The 15,098-nt window shown below is 49.8% G+C and overlaps 1 protein-coding gene across 1 annotated transcript; it reads right to left on the reverse strand.

Moving 5' to 3' along the window:
* Nucleotides 1-11,473: 11,473 nt before the first annotated feature.
* On the reverse strand, nt 11,474-13,120 carry SPDYC (speedy/RINGO cell cycle regulator family member C; the record flags this gene model as incomplete). Its single annotated transcript, XM_084252404.1, is given in 7 exon segments — nt 11,474-11,522; nt 11,657-11,685; nt 11,687-12,028; nt 12,106-12,277; nt 12,372-12,457; nt 12,682-12,740; nt 12,982-13,120. Coding segments are annotated over 7 exon segments (876 nt in total).
* Nucleotides 13,121-15,098: the final 1,978 nt, after the last annotated feature.

The following is a 15,098-nucleotide window of genomic DNA, read 5'->3' on the forward strand; positions in this document are numbered from 1 at the left end:
TTCGCCATTAAGCGTTTGTGTGTCCTATCGTGAGCAGCCCACTGGCAGGCCTTGGCACCCACCCAGCCTAAGGCCGACCAACCCTTGCTGGGGGAGGGGCTCCCTTGGCCCAGTTTTGGGGCATTAAGGAAGTTGAGTCCTGATGGGCAGTAGGAGTTAAGTAGATAGAGGAGAGTGTTCTTGTTAGGGGGTGGAGTCCACAAAGCCTATATGGAATTTGCTTTGGGACATCCTTTTCCCCCAAGGGGGGAATTGTTAGGGGGAAAAGGATGTCCCAAAGCAAATTCCATATAGGCTTTGTGGACTCCACCCCCACCCCAGGTCAAAGCCAAAGACACTGGGAACTCCAAATCCCATCACCACCAAAGGGAAGGTGGCTGGGACCGGAGGGTGGGGTTAAGCAGCCAGGTGGATACAAAAGGCAGACACGTGGGCTTTGGGGATCCCCCATTTTTGGGCTCTCGGCCAGCTCGCAGTGTCCGGCCAGCTCTGAGAGTGACTTTGGGTTTCCAGGTCGTCGGATCGGGTAGGACGCATTAAAGACTTTATTTCCCTATTTTCTCCCTGAGTTGTACATTTTCCTTATTTCTTTTTCTCTTGTAAATAAACCTTTTATTAACCCTTTTGTGTGTGTCTGTAGTAGAGTATTCATAAGTCCCTTTAAAGCGCGCGGGTGAGGACCCACAGCCAGGAACCCGTTTAATATCGGGGTTGCTCTATAACATTCTGAGCAGAAAGAACAGCAGCTACAAAGGCCCTGAGGCTAGAGGACGTACCCCAACAGGGAAATGCAAGGATTCCTTGTGACTGAGCATGGGGAGCTGGGCCAGTGACAGGAGGATGCTCTGGAGAGGTAACCAAGGCCACCCTTCCCCTCAAAGTACTTTAATTCAACCAACATGTCCCACAGTCCCCAGAGTCAGTTTCACACCTCTGTCACGCCTACGTCTGTGTTTAATTGTTCATCAGTTGGGCACTGACCACCTCCTATATATACAGGGCACTGTGTTCACTGGGGCATAAGACGAAAACCCCTAGACCAGTCTATAGCCCCCAAATCTCCTGGAGCCGGGTGCTATGATCCATCTAACATCAGGTTCTGGTATGATTGCTTCAGAGGAGGCTGAATTTTTCCCAATCTTACTCAAGAGACCCAACCATGTTCAGTGCTATGCGCCAAACAACAGGAAGCTGGCTCCGTTCAAGTGTACCTTGGAAAAAACGTGGGAGGAAGCAACATCCCAGGGCTGGCGAAACCTGCTGCTGGGGGGACATGTTCAAGGTACAGTCTTGTGACCCAAGGCTTCCAACACACCCATTCACCCATCACCTCTTCTTCTCCACTGAGATGAGGCCGTGCAGGAATTTATCACTGCAGGCCTAACAGATCCAAAGTCCCTGTCAGCTCGCCAAACCCATCACATAACTGTGACCGCCGCAGTGCCAGCATCCCCAGCCCCTTGGGGACACCTGATACCATGTTGATCACGTTTTGATGGCGGGTGTAGCTGTGCATCTGCCAAGGCCCAAATCAACTCTGAAGATTCCGAACACAGTGAGGCTGCAAGTCTTCAACTCACATGAGCTCAATCAGAAACAAGAAGAGAAGCAATTACACCCACGTTGCCCCCAGCACTTTCCCAGGCTGCTCGCACTGCTGACGCCTTGGCATGGTGCGGTGGGTGGCTGGGGAAAGGCAGGGCTATCTCTGTCCACTGCGCAGCATGTAGGAGCGTGCAAGGCATAGGCAAAGCACCGACAGGGGATCATACCAAAATACATGACTGGGTTGTTCCTTGTTTACAGCCCCTGAAGAAATCAGAATCTCAGAAGTGCAAAATAGATGGAAGTGTCCTTACCGCCTACAGGGGAAGTGATGTCGTCTCCCTCTGGTGGGAGATGAAGGTGCTCCGATGCCTCCACACGTGGGGTGATCCTGCTTCCTGAGCTGGAACGCTTCCCTGACATCCGATTGCCTGGATCGACGGCAGTGGCCCAGAATGCCATTTTCGACTTTGCGGCTCCAGGGTGTGTACCACTACCTGGACCTGGGTACCTGCATGCACCTGCCGCCACTGGAATGGAAAGCAAGCTGGCTTTGCACAAGGTTATAAGGCAAACCATCTGAGACAGCTGCAAGGCGCCAACCAAATGAGGGACATTGAGTGTCTCCGTGGCCCGTGAGAGGGTGGGAAATCGGGCTTTGGTGCATGCTGGGCTCAGGCAAGACGGCCAAGGAGACCCCCTGGCAGAACTCTCCTGGCTCAGAGGAACTGAAATATGCCTGGGATTCCCTGAGCAGAGAGAAAGGGAGGGAGGGGGTGTGGCAGAGCTGATTTTCTTCTACTTGAGGCAAAAGGCTGCACGGCTTGGTACAGTGACAGAGACTGCATGGTTGGCGAGGAAGCAGGAGTGAGGTGGGCAGCTTGGGCTCCAGATGAAAGATTACAGGGAGACCAATGGCTCAACCTAGGCCGGTGGTAGGAGCAAGAGAGATGTAGGTGCATTTGATAACTCTTTAGCATACTCTCCATCAAAATTTAATTCAAACTGGGTTGTTTACCTAAATATAAATCCTGAAACTATACAACTTCTACAAGAAAACATAGGGAAAATCTTAATGAGCTGGGTTTTGGCAAAGATTGCTTAAATAGGGCCTCCCTGGTGGCGCAGCAGGTTGAGCACAGCGCTGTGAAGCTGTCCACAGCCTCTGCAGCGTGGGTTTGATTCCCAGCTGGCCAGGGAGATTCCCACATGGCGCAGCAGACCTCTCCTGTCTCGCCCGCTGCTCCCCTCAGCAGTGGATTTCAGTAGATCTGCCTGTTCTGCTCCCCACTCTGTCTCTGGTGAATCCTCTCATCCTCCCGCGCATCTGGCCTGTACCCCAGCTATTGTATAAATAAAAAATAAATCTTAAAAAAAAATGATTGCCTAAATACAACACTAAAAGCACAACCAAAAAATAATAATAAATCGAAATTCATCAAAATAAAACTCTTTTGTGTTTCTTCAAAAGCCAATGCAAGAGGGGCCTCCCTGGTAGTGCAAGGGGTTAAGCATCAGCACTATGAAGCAATCCGCACCTACTGCAGCACGACTTAGATCCCCGGCCAGGCAGACCCACATGGCGCAGCAGACCTCTCCTGTCTCGCCCGCTGCTCCCCTCAGCAATGTATTTCAGTCAATCCTGTTCTGCTCCCCACTCTGTCTCTGGTGAATTCTCTCACCACCACCAACCCCGCACTTCTGGCCTATACCCCAGCTCTTGTATGAATAAATAAATAAATCTTTAAAAAAAGGCAATGAAAGATAAAAATTGAGCCACCAGCTAGGAGGAAGTAATTACAAAAATGGTGTCTGATGAAGAACTTGTATTTAGAATAAAGAACTTTGGCAACTTAAAATACAACCCAATAAAAATGGGCATAAGAATGAACAGGTACTTCATCTAAGAAGACCTGCAGGATGGAAAACAAGCATATGAAAGAATGTTCAGAAGGTTATTTGGGGGAAATTCAGATGAAAAGCACCAGGAGGGTCACCATTCACACCAACTGGAAGGGTTAAAATTAAAAACTGACTATCCCAAGTGTTGACAAAGATGCAGAGGAGAGGGAGCTCTCACATTGCTGATGAGAATGAAAGAGTTTGGAGTTTCTTAAAACTTAACAGCAGTAGGGCCTCCCCGGTGGCGCAGCGGTTGAGCACTGGGTTGTGAAGCTGCCCGCAGCCTCTGCAGCGCCCATTCAATCCCTGGCTGCTCCCCGGCCACCGGAGGAGGGTCCCACATGGTGCGCAGACCTCTCCTGCCACCCGCTGCTCCCCTCAGCAGTGTACTTCAGCCCTTCTGCCTGTTCTGCTCCCCGCTCTGGCTCTGGTGAATTCTCTCACCCTCCTGCCCTTCTGACTGTACCCAGTGCTTGTACAAATAAATAAATAAATAAATCTTAAAAAAAAAAAACAAAACCTTAACAGCAGTAAAGAGAAATGCGCTATTAAGCTACAGAAAGACAGAGGAAATGCAAATGTATGGAAAAAAACTACATACTGTCCATTATATCTCTATAAAACTTGAGGGGGGAGAAAGAAAAGCTACATACTATAGGATTGCAACTATATGACATTCTAGAAAAGGCAAAACTAGAGATCATAAATGATCCTAGTTACCAGGGGCCTGGAGGAGGAGGGTGTCGTGCCCGACGTTGACCAGTGCAGCCCCCAAGGACACAGACAGCCAATGCAAGAACATAAAGGAGTTTATTACGGGCTCGAGTCCGGGCTCACGACATGCACCGATGCAACGGCAGAGGTTGAGAGCCCCGAACAGAGGAAGCAGGGGTCTATTATAGGGTCACAAGCGGCATGAATTTTGAAAGAAGCTGGCAATTACTCATTGCCTACTACAAAGGCATTTTGGCGCACATGGTTATAGTTTCAAACTGATTGGATGGTTAGTGATGCTGTCCCATTTATGGACAGGACTGCCCTCATTGGTGGCTGGGGTGGTCTGCTTTTTCGTCACCAAGTGGAGTGAGGGGTGTGACTATTGAAACTATCTCCGGAATGCGGCTGTACAAGGACTAACATATCAAGGTGGAGGATATACAAAATGGCGAAACCTTGGCTAAGCTTGGTTCCAAAAAGGGTGGCACAGGACATTTTTAGGGCAGTGAAATGGAAAGGTCCTTACAGGAGGCTGGAATGCAAAAACCCACCAGGTAGCCCACCTGGGAACAGGAATGCGGAAGCCTGCCTAGAGGATTCAGATAATGAACCTTCCACCTCCCTACAAATCTTTTCTCAGACAAAGAAACTCCCCCTGCCCTACAAACTTTTTCCTGCCCTACAAACTTTTTCCTGCCCTACGAATCCAGTCTCCCACCTGACCTCTCCTCACCCTATAAAAACCTGCATCCCCCTGACAACGGGCGCAGCTTCACTGACCCCCATCTTGGGTCCCTGAGGTCCGCCTGGGGCGCAATAAATTTTCCCTGCCTTTGAGAAATTTAGCCTGGCTCACCTTTTCATAACCTCGCTGAAACTTTCAGAAACTATTCTGTAGGATACTGATGATAATAATATATAAGTATCAGTCCATCCATTGTAACAAACCACACTAAAGCAAGATCATAACAACAGAAGAAACTTAGAACAGGGAGCTCATAGTAACCCTCTGTACTTTCTAAGCAATTGTTCTATAAACCTCAAACTGATCCAAAAAGTAAAATCTCTTTTAAAAGAAGAAAAGAGAAAAAGAGGAACTCCCTGGTGGTGCAAGGGGTTAAGCACAGCACTGTGAAGCTATCGGCAGCCTCTGCAGCATGAGTTCAATCCCCAGCAGTCCAGGGAGCTGGCCACATGGTGCAGCAGACCTCCTGCTGCTCCCTCAGCAGGGTATTTCAGTCAGTCTGCCTGTTCTGTTCCCCACTCTGTCTCTGATGAATCTTCTGATCCCCCTCCACCTCTGGCCTGTACCCCAGTTCTTGTATGCGTAAATAAATAAATCTTAAACAAATGTTTATATCAAGTTTTATTGATTTGTCATTTGTTTGCCAAACTTCATATTTTGGGGAGAACAGCTTCACCCCTCAACATGTGCCCCTGCAACATTCACCCTCCACCAAAGCTCTAGGGCCAATATGCCTTTCCCGCTCCTCCTGACTTTTCAATCTCCTTACTTTTCCATTTTCTCTGTGCTTTGCCATTGGGTCTTCTCTGGTTATTGCTATTTCACACATGCGTGAAACCACCCAGTAATTGTCTTTCCCTTTCTGACATTTCACTTATCATCATCACCTCAGATCCATCCACATGGACCCAAAGTCGCTATTTCATCTTTTTTCATAGCTGAGTAATATTCCTTTGAGTATATATATACCACAATGTCTTTATCTAGTCATCTGATTGATTCTATGCCTTGGCTGTTATGAATGTACTGCTATGGAGGTAGGGCTGCATGAATCTTTTTTCTACTGTTTTCATATTCTTTGGATAAAAGAATTTTTGGTAGTGGCATGAGGCAATAGAAGTTAACCCAATTGGGGACTCCCTGGTGGCACAAGGGGTTAAGATACAACCTATAAGGCTATCCGTAGCCACTGCAGCACAAGTTCGATCCCTGGCTAGGGAGTCCTCAATTGGTGACACATGGCGCAGCAGACCTCTCCTGTCTCGCTCACTGCTCCCCTCAACAGTGTATTTCACTCAGTCTGCCTCTTCTGTTCCCCTCTGTCTCTCTGGTGAATCCTTTCACCCCCCACACTTCTGGCCTATACCCCAGTTCTTGTATACATAAATAAAATAAATCTTTTTTTTTTAAAGTTAACCAAATTGACTGTGGTAACAATTTCACAACACTTGGCACCCCTTCTTTTATTTCACTTCACTTTCTTTTTTTTTTTAAAGATTGATTGATTGATTGATTGATTGATTGATTTATACAAACACTGGGTACAGTCAGAAGTGCGAGTGGGTGAGAGAATTCACCAGAGCCAGAGCGGGGAGCAGAGCAGGCAGAAGGACCGAAGCACACTGCTAAGGGGAGCAGCGGGCAGCAGGAGAGGTCTGCGCACCATGTGGGACCCTCCTCCGGTGGCTGGGGAGCAGCCGGGGATTGAACCGGCGCTGCAGAGGCTGTGGGCAGCTTCTCAACCCAGTGCTCAACCGCTGCGCCACCGGGGAGGCCCTCACTTCACTTTCTTGGGCCTTGAAGATAATGTGTTTTTATGAGAACATCCACCAGGAAAAAGATTATGACTCACTGAAGGCTCTAACCATGGTTGCAATTATCATATGCAATTTTTGCAATTACATATTTTTATGAAGGTATGTACATTTAATGAAGATATATAAGTAGACAGAATACTATTGCACTTAGTAGAATTCGGTGCAATATAAACTTAACTTTTATATGTGCCAGGAAGCCAAAAAATTCCTGTGACTCACTCTTTTGCAACACTGGCTGTCATGTGGCAGTCTGGAACAGAGGCTGTAATATCACTGAGGGGTGTGTGTAGATCTGTGACAAGTCATTACGCAGGGCACCTTAAATTTATATAGAGCTGTATGTCAACTATATCATCATAAAACTGAAAAAAAATCTAACAAGGGCTTTTTTGGGGGGGGGTAGAAGAGAGGGGCTGGAAAAACTGAATTTCATATGAAAAACTAAATAAGCAAGAATAGCCATGAGCTTTTTGAAAAGAAAAAACTGTGGGACCATGTGGATGGATCTGGAGGTGATAATGATAAATGAGCAAAGAGCGGAGACTAACTCTAGCAGATATTAAAACCCAGCTCCAGGGCCTCCCCGGTGGTGCAGCGGTTGAGCTCTGGGTTGCGAAGCCTCTGCGGCCTCTGCGGCGCCGGTTCGATCCCCGGCTGCTCCCCGGCCACCGCAGGAGGGTCCCACATGGCGCGCAGACCTCTCCTGCCGCCCGCTGCTCCCCTCAGCAGTGTACTTCGGTCCTTCTGCCTGCTCTGCTCCCCGCTCTGGCTCTGGTGAATTCTCTCACCCTCCCGCGCTTCTGACTGTACCCAGTGCATGTATAAACAAACAAACAAATAAATAAATAAATAAAAATTCATGCCTCTTTTAAAAAAAAAAAAAAACCCAGCTCCATAGCAATTAAAGAGGGTACTGACACAGAGATCACTGGGAGTTAGAAAAATCTAGTAACATACAAATGCATATAGGAATTTAGTATATAATAAAAGTTGCATTTCAGATCTGTTGTAAAAAGATGAATTTTCCAAATAGGCACTAGGAAAATGGAAGGGAATTGGGTGTGTAATAAATTCCAGATGAACTCAAGATTTCACTCAAGTGTGAAAAAAAAAAAAAATACAGCCAGATCTTGTTAGTCATGTCAGTGTGGAAAAGGCCCTTCTAACTATGACACAAAAACCCAGAACAATTTATTTTATTTCATTAAGAAAATGCAAGTAAATGATCAAGTAAAGAAAATGCATATGGTTGACATTGCTGAGGGCTACTGTCTTTCATTTATAGAAGCCCTAAAATGTCCATCAGATACCAAAACCCATGGAGAGATGGGCAAAAAGACAAGAAAGTTCATTAGAGAAGACAAACAGCTCTTGAGCCTCTGAAACAGTACTTGAGCGTCCCCAAAAGAAAACATATTAGAGCTTCACAAAGAGACCATTTTTCCACTTGGCTGTTCGGCAAAGATCAACAACCTGGCACTCACTGGTTGGCGAGTGTTCTGGAAAACATGCATTGTTGGGGGTGGGGCAGAGCAGTGGGGGCATAGCTTCTATCCAAGCACTTTTGGCAAAAAATCATCAAAATGGGAGGAGACACAGCTGGCTGTCTCCTCCAGTGGCTCACTGTCCTCCCCGCCCACTGTGGTTCGCCTTAAGGCAAAACTGACCTCAGCGGTGACCGAAGCAGCATATTTCTTCAGACACTTAAAATTGTGGTAGGTAAAGGTAACTTTATGGCCACCCATTCTAAGATCAAGATAGCAACTACCCAAGAGAGTGTCCAGAAAGTACCTCGGTCTGGGGCTGGGAATGTCGGTGTCTTCAAATGAACTTTTCCTCAGATTGTTCAGTACCCACCTGATGGTGTGTGATGGTGGTTTTCCAATTCACGTCACTTGGAAACTGAGTGGATAACCCAAGCAGCATGTGACTGGAAGTGGGTATAATCTGGATTCTCCTGCATTTTGCTACCTCAAAGCTGAAAAACTCAGTTTTCACCCCAGTGGCTGCCATGGATGGGTTTGAGGAGACCATGGCAACTCAAGTGTGGCCATGTGTAGTGGGGTGACCACAGCAGGCATTTCTTTCCAGGAACTGAATCCACAAATCAAGTGGACAATGATAGTGAAAACAGGAAGTGTATAAAATGGTGGTTGAAGATGCCCACGAAGCCATCAAGCTAAAAAGATACATCAGCTGGACTGTTGGAGTCAGTGTGGCTGACCTCACTGAATCCATGTTCAAAAATCTATCCAGAGTTCATCTGGTAGCAATGGTGAAGGGGTGTATGGCATTGACAATGAAGTCTTCTGTGTGTCCCGAATGCTTGAGGATTAACCAGTGTTACCAACCAAAGGCTGAAGGACGATGAGGTTGCTTAACTCAGAAAAGTGCTGATTCCTCTGGGACATCTGCAAGGATCTAAAAGACCTGAGACTGTCCTCGGTTGTACACATTTCAAAACTGCACTGTGACTAACCACGAGCCTGTAGTTTTCATCCAGTCGGTTTTTATCTTCCTGTGTAAATTTAGATTCACAGAGTCGAACCCCACACTCGGTTTAACACCTTTTTTTTTTTTTTAAGATTTATTTATTTATCTATGCATACAAGAGCTGGGGTGCCAGAGATGCAGGAGAGTGAGAGGATCCACCAGAGACAGAATGGGGAACAGAACAGGCAGACTGACCGAAATACACTGCTGAGGGGAGCAGCGGGCAAGACAGGAGAGGTCTGCCTCCCCATGTGGGTTTCTCCCTAGCCAGCCGGGGATCAAACTCATTTTGCAGAGGCTGCGGATTGCTTCATAGTGCAGTGCTTAATCCCTTGCACCACCAGGGAGGCCCAGTTTAACATTTCTAATTTCTAATATGAGCCCTTGAACAAATAAAAGTGACTACAGTAGTGAAAAAGTCATCAAAGTACAGTCTTAGTTGGCCTTTGGTTAAGGAATTCTAGGAATTCATTCATGTATCTTTTCTATTTGGGTAATCATGTTCTCACAAAGTCACTGACTATAGTACTGTTTGGAATAGTGAAAGTCTGGAAACCAATGGCAAACAATAAGGAACTTGTTACTGTGCTACATCAATTAAGAGAAATACTATACAGCTGTCAAAAGGGGTGTTTGCGTAAGGAACTATCTTCAAAATATGTTAACAAACATACAACAAGGTCCATGAACTCTTCCATCTGATTTTTTGAAAAAGGGGGGTGAGATTTATGTGCATATTTGGTGTGGTGTCCTTCTGACACCACTTCTCACACCAAATTTTTTTTTTCCTCCCAGACACCAAAGACATGTTTTACATGGCAATTCTCAACTCTCCAGCACCAACTGTGTGACTACATTTAATTCTGACACTAAATTCCAGAGTTCATGCAGAATTCAGAGATTAAGGGCTTAGTCCCACAAGACTGTCCCCACTTTAGATACCAAAGGGGTGCCCAAGTGACTCTCACTTATGTCTGGATGACTATAAATTTGGAGTTACCATGACCCCCACATCAAGTTTGATAATTCTCCAGAATTTTGGAAAGTGCTCTATTTACTGTGACCCATTTATTATAAAGGACATGACTCAACTGTCAAATAAAGAGAAGTGTAGGGCAAGGTGTGATGGGGATGGGGCTGTGAAGCTTCCATGCCTTCTCCAGGGAAGCACCCTCCCAGCCTTGACTGACCCAGAAACTCTCAGAATCTCCAGCACCCCCCTTTCTGAGTTGGTGATGGTGCAGATTTGATAGTTCCCACCCTCTGGATGGATCTTTCCGGGGACTAGCTCTCAGGACCATCCTGAAGCTAATTGGGGATCCTACCCTGAGTCACATTAGCATAAACCTCAGTTTGATCAAAAGGGGCTCATTATAAATAATCAAACACCCTTATCACTCAGGAAATTCAAGGGTTTTAAGAGCTCGGTGCCAGAAACAAACAACAACTAAATACATATATTTGTGTTGTATCATGTTTGGTTATATATGTTTATAGTGTTCTGGAAGGTCAAGCTATTACAATCATATGCTGTTTAGGACGGTTCAGACCACCAAGAACCACCTATGTGTAAGACAGAGGCCCTAGATCCAGCCCAGGTGCTCGGCGACACCGCCTGGGCTTGTGTAACTATATGCTCTACGGACGTGTCCACACAATACAAAGAAGCCTAACTCGGCATTCCTGTCGCCTCTCTATTCCTGTGGCCAATCTCTCTGACGTTAGCTGGTGCACAATGTACTTCTGTTGCTTCCAGAGAGAACAGATGGCTGGGAGTCAGGGGTAGGAAGCACTGAATCAAAATTCAAAACAGTACATGTGAATATATTATGTATCTAAAAGAAATTAAAATAAAAGTACTTTGTGGTTCTTGCCTTGGCTTCTAATGTCCTCCATCTCCCTTCATCCCGGCTACATGGTGTCGATCTCATCGCCCATCAGTGAGACTTCAGAGGAGAAACTGAGGCTCAGGGCAAGTGGCCACAATCTGTGCTCAACAGGCACCTAAACTTGGCAGGCCCCTCTGCCCCCATCTCCCCACCTCCGCCCCGGGTCAAGGAGCCAGGCCAGGGTCTACGCACAGTCCTGCGGCACGAATTTATTGGAGGTTGTGGAGGTCAGAGGGGGTACAAGTTGCAGGTTTGGAGGAGGGGGCAGTGGGCAGCGCTGCCAGCCAGAGGCCGATAAGACTTGGGGCCACGGGCGTCCCAGCCAGCAGAGCACCGGGCCAGCAGGCAAGCAGGCGGGCAGCTCCTCACCCTGCCAGCATCAGTGCCTGGGGCGAGGTGGAGGCTTCGGGAGGACTGGGAGGGGAGGGCAGACGGAGGCTCAGAGCGGAAACTTCCAAGCTCACACAGCTAAGGAAGCAGAGCTGCGCTGGGCCAGGGCTGCCGGACCCCAGGCCCAACATCCCCCCGCCCCGTTCAGTAGATGGCACCCCTGCCTCCAGGTCCCAAGCCCACCTCCCAGCTCCTGTCTCTAACTCACTGTGCAGGGTGTAGACGCCTGGTTCCAGGTGCAGCTCAGGGGGCAGGACGAGGAGGAAGCCCCCACCCCAGGGATCTTCAGCCACTGGGAGGCACACTTGGGAGGGAGGGTGATGCCACTTGGGGTCTGGAGAAGGGCACTTGGATAAGACAGGCAAGCGGCTGTGGCAAGGGGACAAGCCACAGAGGGAGCAGTGGGGTGGAGAGAGGCTAGGGCCCCGGGGGAGGGGGACCCGGACCTGTGGGCAGCCCCTCTGAGCCCCACTGTGGTGGGGGCGTCGCTCCCTGGTCCAGGCCCAGTGGGATGGCTCCTTGGCCATGACCTGGCAAGAGTAGAGTGGCTGGTAAGTGAGGGTGGGAGGTCCAGCCTCCCCTATCCCAGGATGCCCCTGGGCCTCACCTCCTCACAACACTGCTGGCTCACCACAGCCCGGAAGCCCATCCGTGCCCACAGCTTGTCCCTCTGGTGCAGGAAGTCTGTCATCCGCTGCCGCCAATCCTTGCCCAGGGCCCATGGAAAAATCACACATTTGGGGTCTTCAAGGTCTTCTTCCATGTCGTTTGCAAGGTACCTGGCCACAGGGGTGGGCAGGGGACAGAGGCCACAAGCATCTACCCTGGCCGTCAGACAGCAGCCGCCGGGCCACCACCCGCCCCACCACTTACAGTGCCAAGAACAGGTTGCTGAGGGTGTACTCGCTGAGCTCCAGGTGGGCGCGCCGGAAGTAGACCAGCACCATGGCGAGGAGATACTGCAGGGGCAGAACCAGAGAGGTTAGTCAGGCTGTTCAGGGGAGAGCCGTGCCAGGTCCGTTCACACCCAAGAAGCTCTGGTGGGGGTAGAAAAAACAGAGCAGAATGATTGGGGGGTGGCCTGCAAAGAAGGGGGTGCGCCTTCCTCCAGGTCAGAGGATACAGTGAATCGGCAGAGCTTGAGCACAGCTGATTCAATCTTCCTCCCTAGCGGACCCCTCACCTTATCAGAAATCTGGAAACAGGGATCTTTGGAGAGGAATTCCTGGAGGAAACTGTGTTCTGGGGATGGACAGGAGAAATGAGAGCTTGGTGTTACCACCCCCCAAGGTGAGTGGCATGGAACCTTCCGAAGGCCTGCACACAACATCCCCCCAACACACACACACACACACACACACACACACACCTGCCCAAATGGGATCGCCTGGGAAGCGACAGAGACCTCAGACTTGCATGGACCCCACCTTTCACATCTGCTTCACTCTCAGTCCCCACAGGCCAGTCCCCTAAGTGGACTCACCGAGAAGACCGAGGAACACCTGGAGCTCCCGGTGCTGCTGGGAATGGGGATACTCACTGCCCGCACCCAGACTCCAGTCCGCCAGCTTCACCGGGGGGGCCGCCACGCGGACCGTGGCAGAGTCTGGAGTGTCACTCATCTCACATGGTGTGGAGGTGGGTAGGTGGGGTGGGGCAAGATGACCTGCAGAGAGAGCAGCCCCACGACTTAGCACCCACCCCCAGGCACCCACAAGTCAAAGGGGTTGGTGAGGCTCTTCTGACAGGGGACTTCCAGAAGGTGGAGGGATGGACGTGGAGACTTGGGGGTTCAGAATAGGTGGAAACTGGGGTGCATGTGGGATGGGGAGGCCAGAAAGGCAGAATTCCTGTAAGCTACAGCACCCGAACCCTCCTGGTACCCCAGGTCAGGCCAGAGGGCTGTAAGAACAGCAGCAACAGGCACCGGCGAGGGCTCCTAAGTCCCTGGAGCTGTGCTAAGGCGAGGCAGGCGGGCACGCCGGAAGGCCCGTTTCACAAACACCCAGGCTGGAGCAGCCGGCACCGCGGCCTGAGTCGTGGGGCCTGTCTGACCCCGAAGGCCAGAGTTTAACTACGCCTCTTGTCCCGCTACCCACAACTGCCCTATACCCGGGACCAGTGCTGCGGACTTGAAGGGACTGCCAACCCCTTACTTTACAGAGGGGAAACTGAGGCCGGGGAGAGGGACCTTCGTCAGTAGGCAAGTGCTGGAGTTTAGAGCAAAGCGAGTGGGGCTCTCTCAAACATTTCAAACTACAGAGAGAAAAAGATGCCCACCACCCCTCAGTCAACCTGGAGACCTGCACCTAAGCGCCCATCAACAGGCGCACCTTACCGAGCTCAGGGACCACCACAGCGTGACTCCAGCCCCAGGTGAGGGTATTTATATAGTCCTGCTGGCCCCAGCCCACCCTGAGCCTCCACCAATCAGGCCCCTTCCGGGGCGAGGCCTTGGTCATCACCTATACCCACCTATACCCACCCATACGGACCAGCGACCCAGTCCCAGTCAGCCACCTGCCTCCCAGCTGCGGCTCCCCAAGGTAAGAGCCTCCCAGTGGCTCCTCACCTACAAGAGGGGTGAAGGCAGGCCAGCTGGATCCCGGGGCCTGGAAGGTGGCAGAGGTCCCATCCCCCTCTTTGCAAATGCAGAGCCCAGGTGTGAACCCTAAAATGAGGCCTGGGCGGTGCCCGATGGGTCAGCCATGAAATCCACCGATTCTGCCTCACAGAGGAAGGGCCGCTGGGTGTGTCTGTGTTTGCTTGAGATCCACGAATCCTGAAACCCAGGGGCTCCAGACGAGATTGTCCGGGTGGGAGACTTCCCCTTCCCTAGAGCCGTCGGGGGCCGGTGGAGCCTGGCTAGCGGCTCAAGGCAGGAGCAGCTACCTTTGCCTGGAACCACTGAGCTTCCGCCCCGCAGAACTTTGTGCCTTCACTGGCTCATTTACTCTCTACAGTCGGTGCCTGGGTCACCTCACACGTTAGATCTGTGACAACGCCCCCCACCCCAACTGTGAGAGATAATAGCTTCCCCTTAAGCCCCACGTTTGTTCTAATTTTGTGGTACAGCTGCCCTCGTTCATTCTGCATCCATGTGTCTTCTTTGTAGTGTCCAGGTCTCTTGCCCATTTGTTAATTGGACTATTTAGAGTTTAGAGAACTCAGAATACTTATTTTATTTTTTTGAGATGTATTTATTTATGCATACAAGAACTAGGGTATAGGCCAGAGGAGCGGGGGTGAGAGGATTCACCAGAGACAGAGTGGGGAGCAGAACAGGCAGATCTAGTGAAATCCACTGCTGAGGGGAGCAGCGGGGGAGCCAGGAGAGGTCTGCTGCACCGTGTGGGTAGCTCCTGGCTGAGAACAGCTTCACAGTGCTGTGATAAACCCCTTGCACCACCAGGGAGGCCCCATAATACTTATTTTAGATGCAAGCATGTGTTGGGTATGTGATTTGCAAATATTTTCTTCTAAATTCTGGCTCATCTTTTCCTCTCTGGACGCCGGGCTTCACAGGTCTCCACCTGGGGAAGACGGAGGAGATGAGCCCAGAGTGAGCAAGGCCAGGGAGTTGCCACAGAATGACGGTTC

This window comes from Talpa europaea, assembly GCF_964194135.1.
Source record: "Talpa europaea genome assembly, chromosome: 1".
NCBI classification, from domain to species: Eukaryota; Metazoa; Chordata; class Mammalia; order Eulipotyphla; family Talpidae; genus Talpa; species Talpa europaea.